General features: G+C 42.6%; 1 protein-coding gene across 11 annotated transcripts in view; it reads left to right on the top strand.

Moving 5' to 3' along the window:
* The window catches only part of TTN (titin), a 269,823-nt gene extending 246,204 nt beyond the window's left edge, over window positions 1-23,619 (top strand). For all 11 annotated transcript variants that reach the window (XM_035007649.1, XM_035007637.1, XM_035007643.1 and 8 more), the window contains 25 exons: window positions 73-2,139; window positions 2,236-2,538; window positions 2,653-2,958; window positions 3,064-3,354; window positions 3,452-3,748; window positions 3,876-4,181; window positions 5,297-5,602; window positions 5,684-5,965; window positions 6,154-6,747; window positions 6,867-7,154; window positions 7,261-7,560; window positions 7,989-8,291; window positions 8,848-9,150; window positions 9,266-9,850; window positions 9,979-10,284; window positions 10,399-10,698; window positions 11,353-11,928; window positions 12,034-12,339; window positions 12,696-13,289; window positions 13,425-19,072; window positions 19,200-19,356; window positions 20,294-21,066; window positions 21,167-21,320; window positions 21,858-22,160; window positions 22,294-23,619. In XM_035007649.1, the coding sequence (XP_034863540.1) occupies window positions 73-2,139; window positions 2,236-2,538; window positions 2,653-2,958; window positions 3,064-3,354; window positions 3,452-3,748; window positions 3,876-4,181; window positions 5,297-5,602; window positions 5,684-5,965; window positions 6,154-6,747; window positions 6,867-7,154; window positions 7,261-7,560; window positions 7,989-8,291; window positions 8,848-9,150; window positions 9,266-9,850; window positions 9,979-10,284; window positions 10,399-10,698; window positions 11,353-11,928; window positions 12,034-12,339; window positions 12,696-13,289; window positions 13,425-19,072; window positions 19,200-19,356; window positions 20,294-21,066; window positions 21,167-21,320; window positions 21,858-22,160; window positions 22,294-22,592 (15,947 nt within the window). In that variant the 3' untranslated portion in view covers window positions 22,593-23,619. The remainder of the gene's footprint in view (window positions 1-72; window positions 2,140-2,235; window positions 2,539-2,652; window positions 2,959-3,063; window positions 3,355-3,451; window positions 3,749-3,875; window positions 4,182-5,296; window positions 5,603-5,683; window positions 5,966-6,153; window positions 6,748-6,866; window positions 7,155-7,260; window positions 7,561-7,988; window positions 8,292-8,847; window positions 9,151-9,265; window positions 9,851-9,978; window positions 10,285-10,398; window positions 10,699-11,352; window positions 11,929-12,033; window positions 12,340-12,695; window positions 13,290-13,424; window positions 19,073-19,199; window positions 19,357-20,293; window positions 21,067-21,166; window positions 21,321-21,857; window positions 22,161-22,293) is intronic.
* Window positions 23,620-27,221: the final 3,602 nt, after the last annotated feature.

A 27,221-nucleotide genomic window follows, 5' to 3' on the forward strand; every position in this document is an offset into this window, starting at 1 on the left:
GTATTTACCAAGTGGTACTATGTTGTAAGATTAACTTCCAACCAACATGTCTAACTTGTCTTCATTTTACAGCTGTTCCCGATGCCCCTGGCACTCCAGAACCTAGTAATGTAACAGGCAATAGCATTACCCTGACATGGGCAAGGCCAGAATCAGATGGTGGCAATGAAATTCAACAATATATCCTTGAAAGGAGAGAAAAGAAAAGCACACGATGGGTAAAAGTGATCAGCAAAAGACCAATCTCTGAGACAAGATTCAAAGTCACTGGTCTAATAGAGGGTAATGAGTATGAATTCCATGTCATGGCTGAAAATGCTGCAGGAGTAGGACCTGCAAGTGGTATCTCAAGACTAATCAAATGTAGAGAGCCGGTCAGCCCACCAAGTGCTCCCACTGTGGTCAAAGTGACAGACACATCCAAGACAACTGTGAGCTTAGAATGGTCTAAGCCAGTGTTTGATGGTGGCATGGAAATAATTGGATATATTATTGAAATGTGCAAAGCTGACTTAGGAGACTGGCACAAGGTAAATGCAGAGGCATGTGTGAAAACAAGATATACAGTCACTGATCTACAAGCAGGTGAAGAATACAAATTCCGGGTTAGTGCTATCAATGGTGCTGGAAAAGGAGAGAGCAGTGAAGTGACTGGCACAATTAAAGCAGTTGACCGATTAGCAGCTCCTGAGTTAGATATCGATGCAAACTTCAAGCAGACCCATATTGTTAGAGCTGGGGCCAGTATTCGCCTCTTCATTGCCTACCAGGGTAGACCTACTCCTACAGCTGTGTGGACCAAACCTGACTCCAACCTTAGCATTCGGGCTGATATCCACACAACAGACTCTTTCAGCACCCTCACTGTGGAAAACTGCAACAGAAATGATGCAGGGAAATACACCCTTACCGTAGAAAACAACAGTGGTAGTAAATCAATCACATTCACTGTAAAGGTGCTAGACACTCCAGGCCCACCTGGCCCGATCACTTTCAAGGATGTAACCCGCGGAACTGTTACACTGATGTGGGATGCTCCTATCCTTGATGGTGGTGCCCGAATCCATCATTATGTGGTAGAAAAACGAGAAGCAAGTCGTCGTAGCTGGCAGGCTATCAGTGAAAAATGCACTCGTCAGATCCTCAAGGTCAGTGACCTGGCAGAAGGCGTTCCATACTATTTCCGTGTTTCTGCAGAAAATGAGTATGGTGTGGGTGAACCCTATGAAATGCCAGAACCAATCGTAGCCACAGAACAGCCTGCTCCCCCTAAGAGACTTGATATCATTGACACAAGCAAATCCTCTGCAGTCTTAGCTTGGCTTAAACCTGACCATGATGGAGGCAGCCGGATCACTGGCTACCTTCTCGAAATGAGACAAAAGGGATCGGACTTCTGGGTTGAGGCTGGTCGTACCAAACAGCTGACTTTCACAGTTGAGTGCCTGGTTGAGAACACTGAATATGAATTCCGTGTGAAGGCCAAGAATGATGCTGGCTACAGTGAACCCAGGGAAGCCTTCTCCTCTGTCATCATCAAGGAGCCTCAAATTGAGCCCACTGCTGATCTCACTGGAATTACTAATCAGCTCATAACTTGCAAAGCAGGAAGCACATTTACCATTGATGTCCCAATCACTGGTCGTCCTGCTCCCAAAGTAACATGGAAGCTTGAAGAAATGAGACTTAAGGAGACAGATCGAGTGAGTATCACAACAACAAAAGACAGAACCACCCTGTCTGTAAAGGATAGCATGAGAGGTGACTCTGGAAGATACTTCTTGACCCTGGAAAACACAGCTGGTGTTAAAACATTTACCATCACAGTTGTGGTCATTGGAAGGCCAGGTCCAGTAACTGGCCCCATTGAGGTCTCATCTGTCTCAGCTGAATCATGTGTCCTGTCATGGGCTGAACCTAAAGATGATGGAGGTACTGACATTACTAATTACATAGTTGAAAAGCGTGAATCAGGCACAACAGCTTGGCAGCTGGTCAATTCCAGTGTCAAGCGCACTCAGATTAAAGTCACTCATCTCACAAAATACATGGAATATTCTTTCCGTGTCAGTTCGGAGAACAGATTTGGTGTCAGCAAGCCTCTAGAATCAGCACCAATAATTGCTGAGCATCCATTCGGTAAGAAAAATAAAAATATTTCAAACTCCATTATTAAGTATTTCCCTTGAATTTTATAAAACTGTATTCATATTTGATACCTTTGTTTATATTTAGTCCCTCCAAGTGCTCCTACCAGACCTGAAGTTTACCACGTGTCTGCCAATGCCATGTCTATTCGTTGGGAAGAACCTTACCATGATGGTGGCAGTAAAATCATTGGCTACTGGGTTGAGAAGAAAGAACGTAACACCATTCTTTGGGCGAAAGAAAACAAAGTGCCATGCTTAGAGTGCAACTACAAAGTGAGTGGCTTGGTAGAAGGACTAGAATACCAGTTCAGAACATATGCACTCAATGCTGCAGGTGTTAGCAAAGCCAGTGAAGCTTCAAGACCTATGATGGCTCAAAACCCAGTTGGTATGTATTAAAACTGAATGGGTATATTTGTTTATTATCATCATCACCATCATCATTATTGACACTAGAATTCAGAGTTGTATTTTTTTAACTTGACTTTTGCATCCCTTCCAGATGCACCAGGAAGACCAGAGGTAACAGATGTCACAAGATCAACAGTGTCGCTGATTTGGTCTGCCCCAGTGTATGACGGTGGCAGCAAGGTTGTGGGCTACATCGTAGAGCGTAAGCCGGTCAGTGAGGTTGGAGACGGTCGCTGGCTAAAGTGCAACTATACCATTGTATCTGACAATTTCTTCACTGTGACTGCTCTCAGTGAAGGAGACACTTACGAATTCCGTGTGTTGGCTAAGAATGCAGCAGGAGTCATTAGCAAAGGATCAGAATCTACAGGCCCTGTCACTTGCAGAGATGAATATGGTAAAATAAATAAATAATAATTATCAATGTACTCCTTTTAAATGATTACCATTTTGTGAAAATAAACTGTCATATATTTATTCACATCCATTTTGCCTATGACAGCTCCACCCAAAGCTGAATTGGATGCCAGATTACAGGGTGATCTGGTTACCATCAGAGCAGGCTCGGATCTTGTCCTTGATGCTGCAGTTGGTGGCAAACCTGAACCCAAAATTATCTGGACCAAAGGGGACAAGGAACTAGATCTCTGTGAAAAAGTCTCTTTGCAGTATACAGGCAAACGAGCAACTGCTGTGATCAAGTTCTGTGACAGAAGTGACAGTGGAAAATACACGTTAACAGTGAAGAATGCCAGTGGGACCAAGGCCGTGTCCGTCATGGTCAAAGTTCTTGGTAAGCATGTCAAATGTTCTTTTATTTCTTATAGAATTTTCAAGTGTGGAGAAAAAAAAAGATCTGAATCATTACTTGCCATTGACACCTGTTTCAGATTCCCCTGGCCCATGTGGAAAGCTCACCATCAGCAGAATAACAGAGGAAAAGTGCACTTTAGCCTGGAGCCTTCCTCAGGAAGATGGAGGGGCAGAAATAACTCACTACATCGTGGAAAGACGAGAGACTAGCAGGCTCAACTGGGTGATCGTCGAAGGCGAATGCCCAACCCTGTCCTACGTAGTTACCAGACTCATTAAGAACAATGAATACATATTCCGAGTGCGGGCAGTGAACAAATATGGCCCTGGTGTGCCTGTTGAATCAGAGCCAATTGTAGCCAGAAACTCATTCAGTGAGTATGAACACTTTGAAACAACTTGGTAGTTAAATATAATGGAATCAGGGGAGAGGGGGGCATTCCTATCAATAGTGATTTTGTGTAATTCTGACCATCCTCATTTTCATAAAAATATAAATAGCTATTCCATCACAACCGGGCATACCTGAAGAAGTTGGGGCCGGCAAAGAGCATATCATCATTCAATGGACAAAACCTGAATCTGATGGTGGTAATGAGATCAACAACTACCTAGTAGACAAACGTGAGAAAAAGAGTTTGCGCTGGACACGTGTCAACAAAGACTATGTGGTATATGATACCAGGCTGAAGGTGACTGGCCTCATGGAAGGTTGTGATTACCAGTTCCGGGTCACCGCGGTGAATGCTGCTGGTAACAGTGAACCCAGCGAAGCTTCCAACTTTATCTCATGCCGAGAACCATCATGTGAGTTCCAAGAATCACACATAAACCATCAAAACCATGTTACAAATAATTTTCCAATATACCATTTCCAAGAACCTCTGGAATTTATGAATGATCTCGAAAAGTATATGCTTATTAGAGGGATCTTAAATACAGCTAAGCCAGAACATTTCAACCATACTTGTTGATAAGTTAGCAGTTACATTGCTAAAAATTATCACAGTATTTTCCAGTCTGTGAAAAAATTATTTTCCTACCAATATGAAAGAGATTTTATAAATATTGTGTAGTGATAATAATTACTAAAAAGAAAAAAATGTCTCTTTTAAGAAGAGCATAAAGGTTAGTATTCTAATAAGTGCCTAACAAAATTATTGTCACAAGAGCTTCAAAAATAAGTGGCAAATCCTTGTACAGAGTTTGAGCCCAATGACTAAAAAGAATATACCATTGTGACTGAATAGGGGAAGAAGAAGAAACCACTTCCTGTACTCATTAGAAACATAGAGGTGACAAGTGATATTAATCCTGTGAAAGCTGAGCAACTAAGGAAAAGTCCCTGAGAACAGGTATTTTAAGCAATGAGCTGGGCTAGAAGAATCCAACATAGCTAGCCAAAGTAGCAGGAAAAAACCATCTATCTTTCTAAAGAAATGTAATTTTTAAAATAAAATAATAATGATGTTGATAATGATATAGCATACAGCACTGTCCTATAATATCAGAGGAACCCAGTTACACAGATTATCTTGGTGAGTGTGGACAAAGAACAAAAATGCCTTACTTTTCTGGGGGAGGGAGAATAAGAAAGGGAAGGTGACTACATACTTGTGGGTTAAGATGCAGCGATCATAGGGTAACTTGTATTTCTTATGGCCCATAAGGATACATCTTCAATGAATCCTTTTTTTAAATTTTAATCCTTTACTACACTATAAAAAGACCTTTTAAAATATTGAGTTTAATAAATCACAGGGTTTTTCCCCCCCAAACCTTATTAAAAGACCTTTTGAAATACTGGGGGGGGGGGGGAGGCAAGAAGAACAATGTCCTTGTGAGTCTTAAAAACCAAAAATATAAACTTCAAAGCTTCCTTATTTGTATAATGTCTGAATCCCCCTTTTTAAATTCCACAGATACCCCTGGACCACCTTCTGCTCCAAGAATTGTGGATACCACCAAGTCCAGCATTAGTTTGGCATGGACCAAGCCCATGTATGATGGTGGCATTGACATCATGGGATATGTTCTTGAAATGCAAGAGAAGGATACTGATCACTGGTACCGAGTGCATACCAATGCCACAATAAGAAATACTGAATTCACTGTGCCAGACCTTAAAATGGGCCAGAAATACTCCTTCAGGGTTGCTGCTGTGAATGCGAAGGGTATGAGTGAATACAGTGAGTCAACTGCTGAAATTGAGCCCGTGGAAAGACTAGGTATTTATAATATAAGCTTTTAGGTGAATTATTTTCTCACCACACCTGTCCGTGAATTAAGTTTTGACATTTACTTTCCAGAAATACCAGACCTAGAGCTTGCAGATGACTTAAAGAAGACTGTGACCATCAGAGCTGGGGCCTCATTGCGCCTGATGGTGTCTGTATCTGGAAGACCACCTCCCGTCATCACATGGAGCAAGAAGGGCATTGACCTTGCAAACAGGGCAATTATTGACACCACTGACAGTTACTCTTTACTTATTGTGGACAAAGTTAACCGGTACGATGCTGGAAAATACACTATTGAAGCCGAAAATCAATCTGGCAAGAAATCAGCAACAGTCCTTGTTAAAGTATACGGTAAGTATTGGTCTTAAAATTGACTATACTGTGAGTAGATCTCTTAGAAAAAAATACCCCTTGACCTAGGATCACCTCTCTAGAGAGAAACCATGGTGAATACGTGTTCTTGGAAGACACAAAACAAAAAGCTATCAAGCAATCGGCAAATAAGTATGAATCTTACATTCTATTTTTTTTTTTTTTAGATACTCCTGGTCCCTGTCCTTCAGTGAGAGTTAAAGAAGTATCAAGAGATTCTGTGACCATTACCTGGGAAATTCCCACAATTGATGGTGGAGCTCCTGTCAACAATTACATTATTGAGAAGCGTGAAGCTGCCATGAGAGCATTCAAAACAGTAACTACCAAATGCAGCAAGACACTTTACCGAATTTCCGGACTTGTAGAAGGAACCATGTACTATTTCCGAGTGTTGCCAGAAAACATTTATGGCATTGGGGAACCCTGTGAAACATCTGATGCAGTTCTGGTCTCAGAAGTACCTCTGGTGCCTACAAAGCTAGAAGTGGTCGATGTCACCAAATCAACTGTCACTCTGGCCTGGGAAAAACCACTCTATGATGGTGGTAGCCGACTCACTGGATATGTTCTTGAGGCCTGCAAAGCTGGCACTGAGAGATGGATGAAGGTTGTCACCTTAAAACCCACCGTCCTAGAGCACACTGTTACTTCCTTAAACGAAGGCGAACAGTACCTATTCAGAGTAAGGGCACAAAATGAGAAAGGCGTGTCAGAACCAAGAGAGATCATCACAGCCGTGACTGTACAAGACCTCAGAGGTATGTACCACATCACCAAAAACATCAATAATAGTGAAGTAAAGAAAACATTCTGAATTCGTGATACCTCGTCATAGAAACAATGCTTAAGAATTAAAGGGCTACTTTCTTTCTCCTAGTGTTGCCAACAATTGATCTTTCTACAATGCCTCAGAAGACCATTCATGTCCCAGCTGGCAGACCAGTGGAGCTCGTGATACCCATCGCCGGTCGTCCACCTCCTGCTGCTTCCTGGTTCTTTGCTGGTTCTAAACTAAGAGAATCAGAGCGTGTCACAGTTGAAACTCACACTAAAGTAGCTAAATTAACCATCCGTGAAACCACTATCAGAGATACCGGAGAATATACACTTGAATTGAAGAATGTAACTGGAACTACTTCAGAGACCATCAAAGTTATCATTCTTGGTAAGGATGTGTGACAAAGACACATGTATGCAAGTTGTTGATGTTCAGTCACCCAATTGTGATCTGAAGTGAAAATTAATTTCCCGGATTTCTTTCTCTTTCATAGACAAGCCTGGTCCTCCAACTGGGCCTATTAAGATTGATGAAATTGATGCTACTTCAATTACCATTTCCTGGGAACCACCTGAATTGGATGGTGGCGCTCCATTGAGCGGTTATGTGGTAGAACAGCGTGATGCCCATCGTCCAGGATGGCTGCCAGTGTCTGAATCAGTGACTAGACAGACTTTTAAGTTTACCAGACTCACTGAAGGAAATGAGTATGTGTTCCGCGTGGCTGCAACAAACCGCTTCGGGATTGGCTCTTACTCGCAGTCTGAGGTCATAGAATGTCGCAGCAGCATCAGTAAGTCCTTGGACCTTTCAGGCCACCATTCTCCCCACCTGATTCTGAACGTGAACAGAAGGGAATCTGTTTTTACTATGTCCTAAGGAAAAAGAGGTCCCCAGGGTCTTTCTAAGGTTTCTAAATTTTCCTGGAGGTTTTCAACATGGTTAATTTTTTTTTTTTTTAATGAAAAAGAGGAAGGAGAAAAGGAGGGATGGAGACAGGAGGGACTGGCTAGGTTATAATGAGAAAAAAATACAGAATGCATGCTTAATAAATGTTTATAAAATTGAAGAAAATGAGGAATCTCAAGAAAAGTACAAAAATTGGAAAAATAGTCACAAGTCTTACATGCTATTTAAAAAGCTAAGACATACTTACAGAAATGTGTCTTTATTTTAATGTATTCTCATTGCCATAATGTGTTTACCTCTGTCTTACTGCAGGTATTCCTGGACCTCCAGAAACATTACAAATATTTGATGTCTCCCGTGATGGCATGACACTGACTTGGTACCCACCAGAAAACGATGGTGGCTCCCAAGTGACTGGATATATTATAGAGCGCAAAGAAGTGAGAGCAGATCGATGGGTCCGTGTAAATAAAGTACCAGTGACAATGACACGGTACCGTTCCACTGGCCTTATTGAAGGCTTAGAATATGAACACCGTGTCACAGCCATTAATGTGAGAGGGACTGGGAAACCAAGTCGTCCTTCCAAACCCATCGTTGCCATGGATCCAATTGGTAAATACATTGTGTATAGGTCAATTTTTTGAGGTATAATTTAAATGTAGAAGAATTTATCCTTCTGAAATATGTAATTCTAAGTTTTGAAAAGGTCCTGTTGTATAAGCACCACCACAGTCAAAATACAGAATTCTTCCATCAGCCCCAAAAGTTCATTTGTGGATACCCTCCCCACTCCAGCCCCTAGCAGCTTTGGGCAAGTAACTTTTTCTATTCTCCTCTTGAATCTATTGCCCATTCTTTAAAATGGGACTTATAATACATGCCCTACATCAGTGTTTAATTCTTTGAATAAGTTAATATTTCTGAAAGCACTTTAAAATCTGATGATAAATGTAAGATGGTAGTAGTGTTCATAAACAAAGCACATTTAAGACAAAGGAAAAAGCCAAGAGCTTTAAGTATTTTTAACTGATAAAAATGAATAAAATTAAAAAAAAACTATATTCTAATGCTAACAGTCCATGTTTACACAACTCATTGCATGTTAGGTGGCAGAGCCGAGTTTTAGCTTTGCAGCAACAATATCTTGTCGTCTTATTCTTAACCCCAGCTCCTCCAGGAAAGCCACAAAACCCAAGAGTTACTGATACAACAAGGACATCAGTCTCCCTGGCCTGGAGTGTTCCAGAAGATGAAGGAGGATCTAAAGTCACAGGCTACTTGATTGAAATGCAAAAAGTAGATCAACATGAATGGACCAAATGTAACACCACCCCAACCAAGATTCGGGAGTATACCCTAACACATCTACCTCAGGGCACTGAATACAGATTCCGTGTCCTAGCTTGTAATGCTGGTGGACCTGGGGAGCCTGCTGAGGTACCAGGAACAGTCAAAGTCACTGAAATGCTTGGTAAGACATATGATCGCTTATTTTCTGCTAATAATTGCCTTAAGATTTATTTCTTACCATCCCCCCCCCTCCACTGCCCAAAAAATGCTAATTGTAACTGGCTCTTTTTTCCCAGAATATCCTGATTATGAACTTGATGAAAGATACCAAGAAGGTATCTTTGTAAGACAAGGTGGAGTCATCAGACTTACCATACCAATCAAAGGAAAACCATTCCCAATATGTAAATGGACCAAGGAAGGCCAAGATGTTAGTAAGCATGCCATGATTGCAACCTCTGAAACACACACTGAGCTTGTAATCAAAGAAGCAGACAGGGATGATTCTGGCACTTATGACCTGGTTCTGGAAAACAAGTGTGGCAAGAAGGCTGTCTACATCAAAGTCAGGGTGATAGGAAATCCCAACCCTCCTGAAGGGCCACTTGAATATGACGACATACAAGCTCGCTCTGTAAGGGTCAGTTGGAGACCCCCTGCCGATGATGGTGGTGCTGACATCTTAGGCTATATTCTTGAGAGACGAGAAGTGTCTAAAGCCGCCTGGTATACAATTGATTCCAGAGTCCGAGGTACATCTCTGGTGGTAAAAGGCCTCAAAGAGAATGTGGAATACCATTTCCGTGTTTCAGCTGAAAACCAGTTTGGCATAAGCAAACCCTTAAAATCTGAAGAACCAGTCATACCAAAAACACCACTGAGTAAGTACTCTTCCAACCACCACACTGTACAAATTCTTCCAGTACTCTTTCATTTTGAAATGAAAGCCATCAGCTTACAAGATATGGGACTGTACTCTTAACACACATTTTCTACTTTATATCCACAGATCCTCCGGAGCCTCCAAGCAATCCTCCAGAAGTGCTTGATGTGACCAAGAGTTCTGTCAGCCTGTCTTGGTCCCGGCCCAAAGACGATGGTGGTTCTCGAGTCACAGGCTACTACATTGAACGCAAGGAGACATCAACTGACAAGTGGGTCAGGCACAACAAGACTCAGATAACAACCACAATGTACACTGTCACTGGGCTTGTTCCTGATGCAGAGTATCAGTTCCGCATCATCGCACAGAATGATGTTGGCCTAAGTGAGACCAGCCCTGCTTCTGAACCAGTTGTTTGCAAAGATCCATTTGGTAAGGAGAGTTTCTAAAGGGGTTCAAACCAAAAAGGCAAGCCATCTTTGGTCTTTCTCTTTTATTTCAGCAGTAAAGCTGATTCCCTTTTCAATTGTTTTAAAAATATTTCAGATAAACCAAGCCAACCTGGAGAAGTTGAGATTCTTTCAATATCCAAAGATAGTGTCACTCTACAGTGGGAGAAACCTGAATGTGACGGTGGCAAAGAAATCCTTGGATACTGGGTTGAATATAGGCAGTCTGGAGACAGTGCCTGGAAGAAGAGCAATAAGGACCGCATCAAGGACAGACAATTCACAATAGGGGGTTTGCTGGAAGCCACTGAATATGAATTCAGGGTTTTTGCTGAGAATGAGACCGGGCTTAGCAGACCTCGAAGAACTGCTATGTCTATAAAGACTAAACTAACATGTAAGTAGCCACTAGTTCTCTGCTTATGACCTACAAACTAAGCAACGTATTGAGGCTAATTCTTCCTTTTTATTAAGTAGACATACAGAAAACCTTACTGGAGAGCAAGTGTTTGGGAAGAGTGAACTCACTTTGGCATATACACACACAGGAAATAGCTGCTATGTTCTATAGGAAGTCATTCCAAGCACATAACTCAGTAGATGTTAGGTGCAGTGACCTGAGCACCTTCTTAGAGCCATTTCTCCTTCAAATGCAATGGTTTGGGATTTTTTTTTTTTTAATGCTTCCTAATAAGACTTATATGGTCAACAAATGTACCCCACTTCAGTGAACCTAAGGCAAAGATTCTCTCTACAGATTTATAGAGAGAATTCATATTTCCCCAAACCCCTAAACATTACTGATGTCTCCCAATTGTAAAGAGAAAAGTCACTCTACATAATAATGTGACGATGTGGCTCACTGAATCCCTATTTTCCATAGGGCCCCAGGAAAAGTGCTATGACATTGTTAAGAACTAGACTCATGTGTAAATCATGGTATCTAATAGAGTTAGTCAAAAGGATAAATCCATTCCTGATATACAAGGACAGAGGATTACAGATTCAGTAGTAATAATAATGCATTACTATTATCTTTCATCTCCTTCAGCTGGAGAGGCTCCAGGAGTGCGCAAAGAAATGAAGGATGTTACCACCAAGTTGGGCGAAGCTGCTCAACTGTCATGCCAGATTGTTGGAAGGCCTCTTCCTGACATTAAATGGTACCGATTTGGTAAGGAGCTGGTACAAAGCCGGAAGTACAAAATGTCTTCAGATGGACGCACACATACGCTAACAGTAATGACAGAGGAACAAGAAGATGAAGGTGTTTATACCTGCATAGCTACTAATGAGGTTGGAGAAGTAGAAACCAGTAGTAAGCTTCTCCTGCAAGCAACACCACAGTTCCATCCTGGTTACCCACTGAAAGAGAAATATTATGGTGCTGTGGGTTCGACACTTCGACTTCATGTCATGTACATTGGTCGTCCAGTACCTTCCATCACTTGGTTCTATGGCCAGAAACTTTTGCAAAACTCAGAAAACATTACTATTGAAAACACTGAGCACTATACTCATCTTGTCATGAAGAATGTCCAACGTAAGACTCATGCTGGGAAATACAAAGTTCAGCTCAGCAATATCTTCGGAACAGTTGATGCCATCCTTGATGTGGAAATACAAGGTATTTTATTTTAGTTTTTAGTGTTTTTTTAATTTTTCAAGAAAAAAGAGATCTCAGGCGACATACTACAAAGAAAACCACTATCATTGTATTTTCTCACAACAGATAAACCAGACAAACCCATAGGACCAATTGTGATAGAAGCTCTATTGAAGAACTCTGCAGTGATCAGTTGGAAGCCACCTGCAGATGATGGAGGCTCCTGGATCACCAACTATGTGGTGGAGAAATGTGAGGCCAAGGAAGGGGCTGAATGGCAATTGGTGTCTTCAGCCATCTCAGTGACAACCTGCAGAATTGTAAACCTCACAGAAAATGCTGGCTATTACTTCCGGGTTTCAGCCCAGAACACTTTTGGCATCAGTGAGCCTCTGGAGGTTGCCTCAGTTGTGATCATTAAGAGTCCTTTTGGTGAGTACAACCTCTACAGTCTTCCTATGGCAAAATTCCATCCTTACATAAAACTCTTATTAACAGAAATAACTTTTGAAAGAAAATAGCCAAGATTCAAATAAAGTACAAGTGCGTTTTGGCTCACTAAAATTGAACTTTTGCAATCTACAAGGGCAAATATAAACCCTGTTCTTCTTTAAAAATGAACTTTGTGTTTTGATAAGTTTCTTAGCATAAAGTGACCCATTTCATTTTTCTGGAATAGCTGTTCTTAGAACTTTGGGTTCGTAAGATTTTCTTTTAAAAAACTAAGCTTTTAATAAAGCTGCTTGTTTCACCTCATGACTCAAATCTTTCTTGTTTCTTTGAAACAGGAAAGCCAGGTGCTCCTGGCAAACCAACTATCACTGCTCTCACAAAAGATTCTTGTGTTGTGGCTTGGAAGCCACCTGCCAGTGATGGAGGTGCAAAGATTAGAAATTACTACCTTGAGAAACGTGAGAAGAAGCAGAATAAATGGATTGCTGTGACAACAGAAGAAATTCGAGAAACTGTCTTTTCAGTGCAAAACCTTATTGAAGGTCTTGAATATGAGTTCCGTGTGAAATGTGAAAATCTAGGTGGGGAAAGTGAATGGAGTGAAATATCAGAACCTGCCACTCCCAAATCTGATGTCCCGATTCAGGCACCACACTTTAAAGAGGAACTGAGAAATCTAAATGTCAGATATCAGAGCAATGCTACTTTGGTCTGCAAAGTGACTGGTCATCCGAAACCTATTGTGAAATGGTACAGACAAGGCAAAGAAATCATTGCAGATGGATTAAAGTACAGGATTCAAGAGTTTAAGGGTGGCTACCACCAGCTCATCATTGCAAGTGTCACAGATGATGATGCCACAGTTTACCAAGTCAGAGCTACCAACCAAGGGGGATCTGTGTCTGGCACTGCCTCCTTGGAAGTAGAAGGTAAATACCTCAAATCTATAAAAATCAGTTTGGTGCTAGATGACATATTGTTAATTAGGGTTGGGGGCGGTCGTTGCACTTAAATAGTGTTGGGTATTGCTAAATTACATTCTTTCTTCTTTTATTCTGCTACAGTTCCAGCTAAGATACACTTGCCTAAAACTCTTGAAGGCATGGGGGCAGTTCATGCTCTCCGAGGTGAGGTGGTCAGCATCAAGATCCCTTTCAGTGGCAAACCAGATCCTGTGATCACCTGGCAGAAAGGACAAGATCTCATCGACAATAATGGCCACTACCAAGTTATTGTCACAAGATCTTTCACATCACTCGTTTTCCCCAATGGAGTAGAGAGAAAAGATGCTGGTTTCTATGTGGTCTGTGCTAAAAACAGATTTGGAATTGATCAGAAGACTGTTGAACTGGATGTGGCGGATGTTCCTGACCCACCCAGAGGAGTCAAAGTTAGTGACATATCACGAGATTCTGTCAACTTAACATGGACTGAGCCAGCTTCTGATGGTGGCAGCAAAATCACCAACTACATTGTTGAAAAATGTGCAACTACTGCAGAAAGATGGCTCCGTGTAGGACAGGCCCGAGAAACACGTTATACCGTGATCAACTTATTTGGAAAAACAAGCTACCAGTTCCGTGTAATAGCTGAAAATAAATTTGGCCTGAGCAAACCTTCTGAGCCTTCAGAACCAACCATAACCAAAGAAGACAAGACCAGAGCCATGAATTACGATGAAGAGGTAGACGAAACCAGGGAAGTTTCCATGACTAAAGCATCTCATTCGTCAACTAAGGAACTGTATGAGAAATATATGATTGCTGAAGATCTTGGGCGTGGTCAGTTTGGAATTGTCCACCGTTGCGTTGAAACATCCTCAAAGAAGACTTACATGGCCAAATTTGTTAAAGTCAAGGGGACTGATCAGGTTTTGGTAAAGAAGGAAATTTCCATTCTAAACATTGCCAGGCACAGAAACATCTTATACCTCCATGAATCATTTGAGAGCATGGAAGAATTAGTTATGATCTTTGAGTTCATATCAGGACTCGATATATTTGAGCGCATTAACACAAGTGCTTTTGAACTTAATGAAAGAGAAATTGTAAGTTATGTTCGCCAGGTCTGCGAAGCACTTGAGTTCTTACATAGTCACAATATTGGACACTTTGACATTAGACCAGAAAATATCATTTACCAAACAAGAAGGAGCTCCACCATTAAAATCATAGAATTTGGTCAAGCCCGTCAGCTGAAGCCAGGGGACAACTTTAGGCTTCTGTTCACTGCCCCCGAATACTATGCACCTGAAGTCCACCAGCATGACGTTGTCAGCACCGCCACAGACATGTGGTCACTTGGAACACTGGTGTATGTGCTGTTAAGTGGTACCAATCCATTCCTGGCTGAAACCAACCAACAGATAATTGAGAACATCATGAATGCTGAATATACTTTCGATGAAGAAGCATTCAGAGAGATTAGCCTTGAAGCCATGGATTTTGTTGACCGGCTGTTAGTGAAAGAGAGAAAATCTCGCATGACAGCATCCGAGGCACTCCAGCATCCATGGCTGAAGCAGAAGATAGAAAGAGTCAGTACTAAAGTTATCAGAACATTAAAACACCGGCGTTACTACCACACACTGATCAAGAAAGACCTCAACATGGTTGTGTCAGCGGCCCGGATCTCTTGCGGTGGTGCAATTCGATCTCAGAAGGGAGTGAGTGTTGCTAAAGTTAAAGTAGCATCCATTGAAATTGGCCCAGTTTCTGGGCAGATAATGCATGCAGTTGGCGAAGAAGGAGGCTATGCCAAATATGTATGCAAAATTGAAAATTATGATCAGTCTACCCAAGTGACCTGGTACTTTGGAGTCAGACAGCTGGAGAACAGTGAGAAATATGAAATCACCTATGAAGATGGAGTGGCCACCATGTACATCAAAGACATTACCAAATTTGATGATGGCACCTACAGATGCAAAGTAGTCAATGACTATGGTGAAGATAGTTCTTATGCAGAACTATTTGTTAAAGGTGTGAGAGAGACTTACGACTATTACTGCCGTAGAACCATGAAGAAAATTAAGCGCAGAACTGACACGATGAGACTCCTGGAAAGGCCACCAGAATTTACGTTGCCTCTCTATAACAAGACAGCTTATGTGGGTGAAAAGGTCCGATTTGGAGTAACTATAACTGTTCACCCAGAGCCTCGTGTAACATGGTATAAATCAGGTCAGAAAATCAAACCAGGTGTTGATGATACAAAGTACACATTTGAATCTGACAAGGGTCTTTACCAGTTAACAATCAACAGCGTAACTATAGATGATGATGCTGAATATACGGTTGTGGCAAGGAACAAATATGGTGAGGACAGCTGTAAAGCAAAACTGACTGTAACCCCACACCCACCGCCAACAGATACAACCTTAAGACCCATGTTCAAACGGCTGCTGGCAAACGCAGAATGCCAAGAAGGCCAAAGTGTCTGCTTTGAAATCAGAGTGTCTGGCATCCCCCCACCAACATTAAAATGGGAGAAAGATGGCCAGCCATTGTCCCTGGGGCCTAACATTGAAATTATCCATGAAGGCCTGGATTATTATGCTTTGCACATCAGGGACACTTTGCCTGAAGACACAGGTTACTATAGGGTCACCGCCACAAACACAGCTGGATCCACCAGCTGCCAGGCTCACCTTCAAGTGGAACGCTTAAAGTACGTCAAGCATGAATTCAAGACTACGGAGGAGCGTGAACGACACGTCCAAAAGCAAATTGACAAGACACTAAGGATGGCTGAAATTCTTTCTGGAACTGAAACGGTACCACTGACACAGGTAGCCCAAGAGGCTCTGAGAGAAGCTGCCATCCTTTACAAACCAGCTGTAAGCACCAAGACTGTAAAAGGGGAATTCCGTCTTGAGACGGAAGAAAAGAAGGAAGAGAGAAAACTCCGTATGCCTTATGAGGTACCAGAACCACGCAAGTACAAACAGACTACCATAGAAGAAGACCAACGCATTAAGCAATTTGTGCCTATGTCCGACATGAAATGGTACAAAAAGATACGTGATCAATTTGAAATGCCTGGGAAAATTGACAGAGTTGTACAGAAAAGACCCAAGCGCATCCGCCTTTCAAGATGGGAACAGTTCTATGTGATGCCTCTTCCACGCATTACAGATCAATACAGACCTAAATGGCGTATTCCCAAACTCTCCCAAGATGATCTTGAAATGGTGAGACCAGCCCGCCGCCGTACACCTTCTCCTGATTATGACTTTTATTACAGACCTAGAAGACGTTCTCTTGGTGACATGTCAGATGAAGAATTACTCCTTCCCATTGACGACTACTTGGCAATGAAAAGAACAGAGGAAGAGAGGCTGCATCTTGAAGAAGAGCTTGAATTGGGTTTCTCAGCTTCACCGCCAAGCCGAAGCCCTCCACGTTTTGAGCTTTCTAGTCTGCGTTACTCTTCACCACAAGCTCACGTCAAGGCGGAGGAAACAAGAAAAGACTTCAGATATTCAACCTACCACATCCCCACGAGGGCTGAGACTAGCACAAGTTATGTGGAACTGCGGGAACGGCACGCCCGGGCCTCGTACAGGCAGCCAAAACAACGGCAGAGGATCATGGCTGAGAAAGAGGATGAAGAGTTGCTTCGTCCAGTCACTAGCACCCAGCGACTCTCAGCATACAGAAGTGAGCTTGACCACATGTCAAAGGAAGAAAAGTCTAGAAAGAAATCAAGGCGACAGAGAGAAGTGACAGAAATAACCGAAATTGAGGAGGAATATGAAATCTCAAAACACGCTCAGCGAGAGGCCTCCTCAAAACATGCTCAAAGAGAGTCCTCCTCCTCATCAGTGTCTAGGCTGCTGAGGCGGCGGCGTTCCCTGTCTCCAACCTATATCGAGTTAATGAGGCCAGTGTCCGAGCTAATCCGGCCACGCCGACCTCCAGAGGAGGAATATGAAGATGACACAGAGAGAAGGTCCCCTACTCCAGAGAGAACTCGCCCTCGTTCCCCTAGCCCTGTGTCTAGTGAGAGATCACTCTCGAGATTTGAGAGGTCTGCCAGATTTGATATCTTTTCCAGGTACGAGTCCATGAAAGCTGCTTTAAAGACTCAGAAGACATCAGAAAGGATGTATGAAGTTTTGAGTCAGCAGCCTTTTACGCTGGACCATGCCCCTCGAATCACACTGAGAATGCGCTCCCACAGAGTACCATGTGGCCAAAATACGCATTTTATCTTAAACGTTCAGTCTAAGCCAACCACTGAGGTTAAATGGTACCACAATGGTGTCGAACTCCAGGAAAGCAGTAAGATTCATTATACCAACATGAGCGGGGTATTAACCCTAGAAATTCTGGACTGCCAAGCTGAGGACAGCGGAACATACCGCGCCGTGTGCACCAACTACAAAGGTGAGGCCTCGGACTACGCGACCTTGGATGTAACAGGCGGGGATTACACTACCTATGCTTCCAGGCGCAGAGACGAACAAGTGCCCCCATCTGTTTTCCCTGAGCTGACAAGAACAGAGGAATACGCTGTTTCGTCATTCAAGAAAATGTCTGAGATGGAAGCGTCTTCTTCGGTCAGGGAAATGAAGTCACAGATGACAGAGACAAGGGAAAGTCTCTCGGCATATGAACACCACGCATCCGCGGAAATGCAAAGTGCTGCAGTGGAACAAAAGTCACTGGAAGGAAAAACCACACAGAGAAAGATCAAGACGACTTTGGTGGGAGCAAGAATTCTGACGAAGCCAAGGTCTATCACTGTGTATGAAGGTGAGTCTGCGAGGTTTTCTTGCGACACAGATGGGGAGCCAGTACCCACTGTGATCTGGCTGCGTGGCGGCCAAGTGATAAGTTCTTCTGCCCGCCACCAAGTGACCACCACAAAGTACAAATCAACCTTCAAGATCTCTTCGGTCCAGGCTTCTGATGAAGGCAACTACAGCGTGGTGGTAGAAAACAGTGAAGGGAGGCAAGAAGCTCAGTTCACTCTGACTGTTCAGAAGGCCAGGGTTCCTGAAAAGGCTGTGACGTCACCACCGAGAGTCAAATCCCCAGAGGCTCGAGTGAAATCTCCAGAAGCCGTTAAGTCTCCAAAACGAGTGAAATCCCCGGAACCGGTCACTTCCCACCCAAAAGCCTTATCACCCACAGAGACAAAACCCACACCAACAGAGAAGGTTCAGCAGCTGCCAGTCTCTGTCCCACCCAAGATAACTCAGTCCCTGAAAGCAGAAGCTTCTAAAGATATTGTGAAGCTGACCTGTGCAGTCGAAAGTAGTGTATTATGCGCAAAAGAGGTCACCTGGTATAAAGATGGCAAGAAACTGAAGGAAAATGGGCATTTCCAGTTTCATTATTCAGCAGATGGTACCTATGAGCTCAAAATCCATAACCTCACAGAATCTGACAGTGGAGAATACATCTGTGAGATATCTAGCGAAGGTGGAACTTCAAAAACGAACTTCCACTTTATGGGACAAGCCTTTAAGAGTATCCATGAACAGGTGTCAAGGACATCAGAAACTAAGAAAGCGGCTCAGAAAACTGCTGAGTCGACAGAAACCAAGAAAACTGAACCAAAAGCTCCTGAACCAATTTCCTCAAAACCAGCCATCGTTACTGGGCTGCAGGATACAACAGCTTCTGCAGACAGCGTCGCTAAGTTCGCGGTTAAAGCTACTGGAGAACCCCAGCCGACCATCATCTGGACAAAGGATGGAAAGGTAACCAGGTCTTAAACGTCTCTCAATTTTATCTCCTAAAAATCTAACCCCTTCCCTCCTCCCTGTCTCCCCAAAAATGTTTAAACTTAACTTACTTTTTAAAACTCAAATCACTTGCATTCTACAGGCTGTTACACAAGGAAGTAAATACAAACTCTCTGAAGACAAAGGAGTTTTCTTCTTAGAAGTTCTTAAGACTGATACTTCTGACAGTGGGCTTTATACTTGCACAGTAACAAATTCAGCTGGATCTGTGTCCTCTAGCTGCAAATTAACTATAAAAGGTAGGTTGGCTTTTGTTTTTACCAATGTTTTTCAGAAAATTATATTAAGGGGCGCCTGGGTGGCTCAGTTGATTAAGTGACTGCCTTCAGCTCAGGTCATGATCCTGGAGTCCCTGGATCGAGTCCCGCATCGGGCTCCCTGCTCAGTGGGGAGCCTGCTTCTCCCTCTGACCCTCCCCCCTCTCATGTACTCTCTCTCTCTCTCACACTCTCAAATAAATAAATAAATCTTAAAAAAAAAAAAAGAAAATGCTATTAAGTTTTCTAAACACTCTCCCTTATACACACACACACACACACAAAAGTATTAAAGTAAAACTGTTTTCCAAATTCCAGAATACCATTTGTACACAAATATAGAAATACACATATTTAAAGAAAGCATAATATTAGCATAAAAAGCACTTATCAAGTGCCTAATTATACATGGTGGTATATAAGATTCCAAAGAGGCAGCCCCTGTTGCCAGGAATATTTAGGAATGAAGTCAGGCGAATATACAAAATGGTACTGCTTCCATAAACCTTCACTCTTGCTAATTTTCCCAAGCAATGCAGTTAGTAAAAGAGCTAGATTACTTTTCCAATTAAAATTAGGCTGCTTTCATTCAATCTTCTAAAACATAATTCAATTTTTTATCAAAAAGTTCCTAAATCCACACATATCCTAAATATTTTGACTGTTCTTTTCAAGACTTTCTCAAGTCATAAGAATCGTCTTCAATTAAGTTTAAAGAATCATTATACTGATCTCAAAAGTCATGCATGACAATTTTCCAAGACTAGGGCTGAGAAAGAATTAAATATTACCTACACTGCATACAAAAGGCAACGTTCCTTTTCTTTGTCTCATTTATTCGCTTGTAGAATCTATAAGAGTAAAGGGTGGGTGGGGCCTCTTTCCAGTTAAGTTTGCCTTACAGAGGTTTCTTTTTTAGCTGTAAAAGACACTGAGGCACAGAAAGTGTCTACACAAAAGACCTCTGAAATTACGTCACAAAAGAAGGCAGCTGTCCAAGAGGAAATTTCCCAAAAAGCGCTAATTTCTGAAGAAATGAAAATATCAGAGGTGAAATCTCAAGAGAAGGCGGTTGTCCAAGAGGAAATTTCCCCAAAAGCCCTAATTTCTGAAGAAATGAAAAAATCAGAGGTAAAATCTCAAGAAAAGTTAGCCCTCAAGGAGGAAGCTTCAAAGGTTCAGATTTCTGAAAAAGTCAAGAAATCAGGAGCAACCTCTCTGGAAAAATCCATTGTCCATGAGGAAATCACTAAAACATCAAAGGCATCAGAAGAAATCAGAACGCATGCGGAGATCAAAGCATTTTCTACTCAGATGAGCATAAGTGATGGTCAGAAGGTGACCTTAAAAGCCAACATTGCTGGTGCCACGGATGTGAAATGGGTACTGAATGGCGTAGAGCTCACTAACTCTGAGGAGTACAGATACGGTGTCTCGGGCAGCGATCAGACCCTAACCATCAAGCAGGCCAGTCACAAAGACGAAGGGATCCTCACCTGCATAGGCCAAACCAGCCAAGGGCTCATCAAATGTCAGTATGATCTGACCCTGAGCAAAGAACTCTCCGATGCTCCAGCCTTCATCTCACAGCCCAGATCTCAAAATATTAACGAAGGACAAAATGTTAGCTTTTCTTGTGAAGTCAGTGGTGAGCCATCCCCAGAAATCGAATGGTTTAAAAACAACTTGCCGGTAAGTTTAATTCTGAATATACCATTGAAGAAAATTTAAAATGCCACATCTATTCCTGAAGAGCTCAAAGAAACACTTCTTCCCCCTCCTTACATTTTAGATTTCTGTTTCTTCAAATATCAGTGTAAGTCGCTCCAGAAACGTATATTCTCTTGAAATCCGAAATGCCTCAGTAAGGGACAGTGGGAAGTACACAGTTAAGGCCAAGAATTTCCGTGGCCAGTGTTCAGCTACCGCTTCCTTAACAGTCCTTTGTAAGTATATCTTTCCCATTTTCCTCACATGCTTAAGGCCTTTATGTATTTTTTCCCCTTTGTCTTCAGCACAGCCAACTCTGAGGAGCCTCATTAAATTCCATGTGTAACAGGCACAGGCCTCCTGTGTGAATTCATCCTTACGGTCAAATTTTCTTTGCAGCTAAACAGATATGTGGACAAATTAACTTTCTAAGCCAAGCTACCAAGTGCCCGGTTATATTTTTTTTTCCAGAATGCACAATAACTCTGTGATTTTCTATAGGACTAATCATTTTTCCCCTAGTTATTCTAGCACCTGCATGTAATGTAATGATAGAAATCTAAAGATTCGTTTCCTGGAGACATTGAGCTAGCTCTTGACAAATGTATGTATTTGCTTATGCTTTCACAGCAAATTGTTTGGGTTACGTGTGTGTGTGTGTGTGTGTGTGTGTGTGTGTGTGTGTGAGTTTTCCATCTCTGGAAGTCATTGCCAGATGTCCCCAATTAACCAGAGGTCATTGATGTTCACCGTGTATCTGCTATGCTCCACAGCTCTAGTTGAAGAACCTCCCAGAGAGGTAGTATTGAGGACAAGTGGTGACACAAGCTTGCAAGGAAGCTTCTCGTCTCAGTCAGTCCAAATGTCTGCCTCTAAGCAGGAGGCCTCCTTCAGCAGTTTCAGCAGCAGCAGTGCCAGCAGCATGACTGAAATGAAATTTGCAAGCATGTCTGCCCAAAGCATGTCCTCCATGCAAGAGTCCTTTGCAGAAATGAGTTCCAGCAGTTTTATGGGAAAATCTAGCATGACACAACTGGAAAGCTCAACTAGTAGAATGCTTAAAGCAGGCGTAAGAGGTGAGCAATAAAAAATTACTGGTAGAGGTAGACAAGCCTAGTAGCACGGTAGAGTCTTTAGTTCATGTAATTTAGTAGAAAGCAAATCATGTTTTCAGCGATCCTAAAACGTTTTTGTTGTTGTTCTATAAAGGAATTCCACCTAAAATTGAAGCTCTTCCCTCTGACATCAGCATTGATGAGGGCAAAGTTTTAACAGTAGCCTGTGCCTTTACGGGTGAGCCTACTCCAGAAATAATATGGTCCCGTGGTGGAAGAAAAATTCAAACCCAAGAACAACACGGGAGATTCCACATTGAAAACACAGATGACCTGACAACTCTGATCATCATGGACGTACAGAAACAAGATGGTGGACTTTATACCCTGAGCTTAGGGAATGAATTTGGATCTGACTCTGCCACTGTGAATATAAATATTCGATCCATGTAAGAGGGCCTGTGGTCCTCATACTCATACTCCTTCTTAACCCTTCACAAATGATTCACATGGACTAATCTTTCTGATCTGTAAATATTCCAAAAGAAAAAGTAGTTTTGTATCAGCCTAAATGAGTCAAAGTTCAAAATTAGGCATTTCGATCTTTCATAATTGTTGACCTAAGAATATTATACATTTTCTAGTGACATGTACATACTGTATATAGCCGGATTAACGGTTATAAAGTTTTGTACCATTTATTTTATGACATTTTACAATGTAACTTTTGAAACTAACCGTTGGTAGGAGAAAGTTTCTTACAGAACGAATACCCTGCTCAACACTTAATCTTTGTGCCTCAACATAATGTTGATGTCTAAGTATGCCTCAGTGGGTTGAGCAATTCCCCATTGAAGAAGTCCTATCCACCTAAAAGATGATGCCATGCATGTAACCGGACATGTGCACCAATACCTATTGAATCAGAAATGTAAGGCATTGGTGATGTTTACATTTACCCTCCTGTAAGCAACACTTTAACGTCTTACATTTTCTCTGATGATGTCACACTCTAAATTATCATGACTTAAATATTACCAGAGCAGAGTGTAACGGCCAACACTCTGTTCGCTCCTTCTACACTGTCTCTGACCATAGAGAGTGCGGGGATAGCTTGGAAAAGTAACATCGCCTGGCCATCCCTTCATTTCACCAAGCTATTCAAGTATTCCTATGCCAGAGCGGTGTCAACTCTTGGAGGTTCTGGGGTGCAGCCAACGCCTTCGTGTGGTAGCTCTAAATTCAAATTTAAACCTGAGAAACGGGCAACTAAGCGATGAGCCACAGCAAAAAAAAAAAAAAAGAACAACAAAATAAAGCTGTCGTTAAATTAAAAACAACTACACCATTACTAACTGCCCAAAATGTCAATTTGATGTAGTTCCTTTCATGCAGTTATAAATTCAATTGTTAGTTACAATTGTTGGACCTCCTTGAGACATAGTAACAACAAAATAAAGCAAGCTATCTGCACCTCAAACTGTGTGGTTGGTTGTTTTTTGTGAAATTCTGGGGTTGGGGAGTATGACCTCACAAATCACAGAAATTATCACAGATAAGATCAAGTAAATCGAGCTCAAAAAGGCCCATGTCAATAGGTTCTTTAAAGCAAATATTTGAATTACTGTGTTAAATATATTCAACAATTTTTTAAAGCACAGATTTGATTCTCATGGATAAATTTATTCTCAAAACTTAACAAAAAACCCCCAAAATAACAGCTTAACTCTGTTAAAATTATCAAGAAAAATATTTTTATGGGGACTGATTCAACTCAATCCATCAAAAATCCGGAACATCTACAGTTCACGGTATTTTGTGTTAGACACCCTTGGGAACAACACAAAGATGAGCAAGATAACATAGACCCTACCTGAAGGGATGCAATGAAGAGACAATGACAGCCCGGACAGGCTGTGAGTTTGGGGCGGGGGGGGGGAGGCCTGAGGGAGGGGAGGGAAATAACCTCCCGGACAAAGAGGGACACCTGTCGGCCAGAGCAGTCTCTGCAAGCCAGGGCAGCTAAGGAGCCACCACTCAAGAAACCTGGTCGGGTACACTTACCCTGGGGGACCTGGGCAGTACCAACAGCATCTACGACATCATGTAACCATTTTAAATGCCTATTCTTACCTTAAAACGAGAGACAGAACTTGCTGGGTGATTCCTGGGGAGGATTTCCAGCCCCAGTGTGCTAATATCCTCACACGTCCCATCCGTGACTGAGGTACAGCCCATGCTCATGTGAACTCTAAAGCTGAAAGGATTTCACCCTGGCCTCGAGAGCCAGTCTGGGCCGGGGAGAGCAGGGAGGGCCGACGGCCTATCCAGCCAAGGGAGGCCACGCCAGAGGCAAGGTCTGACCTCTTTTTATGCCTTAGCAGAAGCCTGCGGTCTACGCCCGGCCGCATGGGGCGGCCACAGGAACATGTTCCCTGCGTTCGATAGTAGCTGATTATATAGATGAACGGTGTAGAGGTGGGGCGGGACGTAAATGGCAAACAGCTGGTAAAATAACAAATTCAATTGAGAGTCTCTATGGAGACTGATTCAAGAATAATGTTTTATGCTCCAAAAAGAGAAAGTAATTTGTATTTGTTTACTCTGCCCCAAATAGAACTTTGAAGAATTCAGAGGAAGTCCAGTTTCCTTGTAATAGGAGAAAAGATTGTCTGCTAGAAAAATAGGAGAATCTTTAAAAATAGATTGGCCCATCAATTTTTAGTCTAAGGTTATAAAAAGTGAAAGCTTACAGCTTAACTTCATGCCTTTTGGTATCTCTGGTCTGTATTTCCGTAACTCTTTTCCTCGGGATGTTGGTAGATGCTGTGAAAAGAGTGTTCCACAACCAAATAAACTTAGGACTTGGGTTTTTGCACTTCTTGATGCAGGACTTCTCAGAGCCTTTGATGAGCTAAATGTGTTGTGATTCTCCAAGAGGTGATACAGTGCTCCCCAAAGTTAACTGATGGATGATAGAATGAAAAGTTTTCATCGGTGCTGCATGCAGGCTGAGCCAGGCTACGGCAGGTGGAAACATGGAAAGTGTAAACAGGACTACATCTTCGCAGGAAGAACAGGATATCACCTAAGAAATGAAATTAAGTGCTATGGTTTAATTAAAAAAAAAAAAAAATCCATAGTGTTTGAAAGCACTACTGGGGCCTCTGATCCAGTCAGAGAAATGCAGAACAATCAGGTTGGGGGAGTTCCTCGTCAAAGCTTCGACCTGAAGTAGGGAGGAGATAAGGAGAAGCAGGGTGGGGCTTTCCAGGCAGAGGACCTTTGCACCTGCAGGGGCCTGGGGGCAAGAGGCAGGGTAGCATTGCAAAAGGCCTCATAAACCACATCACAGAGTTTGGGCTTTTCCTTAAGAGGTAAAGAGAACCATGAAGGAGATTTAAGCAAAGTAGTTACTTGATCAAATTTTACCAAGTCTTTAGCTAGTCTGAGATAGCTGTGATGTTTATTTGTTGTTCTACATCAAAGAGCTTATTTCCTCCTGGGGGACTCCATTCACAGGAAGACCTTTACCTACCACCAAATCTCTTGCCCCTAATGGCCCTGTAATTACACCTCTGGGGCTTGATAACCATTCCTGGAAAGGTCTTTCTTAAGCTTGTCTGGGTCTTAGGGATACAATGATAATGTCAGGCTGGTAGACCCTGTGGGTACACAAGAGGTGGGGGAAAGAAGGAACCCGCAGAGGTGAGAGGGCACCTTACTGCCCACCGCCTTCTCGGTGCCAATGACCCCTGCCTCCGAGCTGGCAGGGGGGAGGTATGAGTCCAGCCCAGCAAGCCGGGCTCCCCTGAGGATGCGGTGTGGGAATGTGGCTCATGGGGATGACCCCCATTCACTCCTACCCCACTTTAAGAAAAGGTGGGAAGCACGTAAGGGGAGAAAGCATGCCAATGCTTTCCAATCCCTCAGGAATCATGTGGAAAAGCCAGCGAGTCCTGAAAGTCAGGACTCCAAATCTGAAATTCATGTTTATCCTCATATCTTCAGGGGTCCGTGAACATACTGAGATTATGTCTATGTATATTTTTTAGGGATTATGACTCCTAGTTTTCATTTCATTTTTAAAGATGTCAGTGATTCAAAAAGTTTAAGAAATACTGCCCTACATGTTTCAAAGGGAGCAGGCAGATAGATGCCAAGGCATCTGAGAAATACCTACACATAGCTCCCACAAAAAGAGGCAGTGGTGAGCCCCATTTTGGAAACCGCTCTGATGGGGGAACAGAAGGCAAGCTGAGGACAAAGCAGAAGCTGACACCCCGCAAACACCCCCCCCAATATGTGTGACATTCCTCAGGCACTCCTGGCTGCCCTAAAGGAAAAACAAATAGTTAACTTGTACGGATCACAGTCCTGCAAGACCTGAGTCTCCCTGTTTACAAATGTCCTAGTGATTTATAAGGAAGAGGCTTTCTTATCAATAGCCTAACTTCCAGAGACCCAGAACTGTTTCCTGAAGCCCTAACATCACCCTCCCCTACATAAAGTTGAGGGAGCCCGAGGCAGAAGGAAATGTAAATAAAACTGAATTTCTTTTAAACCTGCAACGCATTGATAAGGATGTGTGATAGGAATGTAACATCCTCCAGGAAGCTCCCAACTATCTTACTGTTAATGCCTTACTAGAGAGGTAAACCACCTTAACAATGGCAAGGTCTCCGGTCTCCTGTGAGTCTTCTTTGACAAATGAAAGCCTTTCAAAACCTCCGTTTTTCCTTACCTCCCCCAACCCCATGGTATAGAATCAGCCACGCCTCACAGCCCCGGGGCAGCAGCTCATTCTGCCCACGAGTCCTGGCCCCGGGCTTTCATAAACCACCATTTTGCACCAAAGATGCCTCAAGAATTCTTTCTTGGTCTGGGCTCCAGACTCCACCCCACCGAACCTCATCTATATTCCAAAATCACATCACCTCCAGGGCTCTGATGTTCAAGATTCCTTTCCTTCTGCAGCCAGAAGGGGCTGCTATGGATGAGCCTGGTGTGGGTGTGTACTTCTCTGAGGGCCCCCCCAAACCAGGTGTTCCTGAACCAGCAAAGCCCCAAGGACAAATGCTT

Source organism: Mirounga leonina, unplaced genomic scaffold (genome assembly GCF_011800145.1).
Source record: "Mirounga leonina isolate KUSES-001 unplaced genomic scaffold, KU_Mleo_1.0 Mir_151, whole genome shotgun sequence".
Lineage (NCBI taxonomy): Eukaryota > Metazoa > Chordata > Mammalia > Carnivora > Phocidae > Mirounga > Mirounga leonina.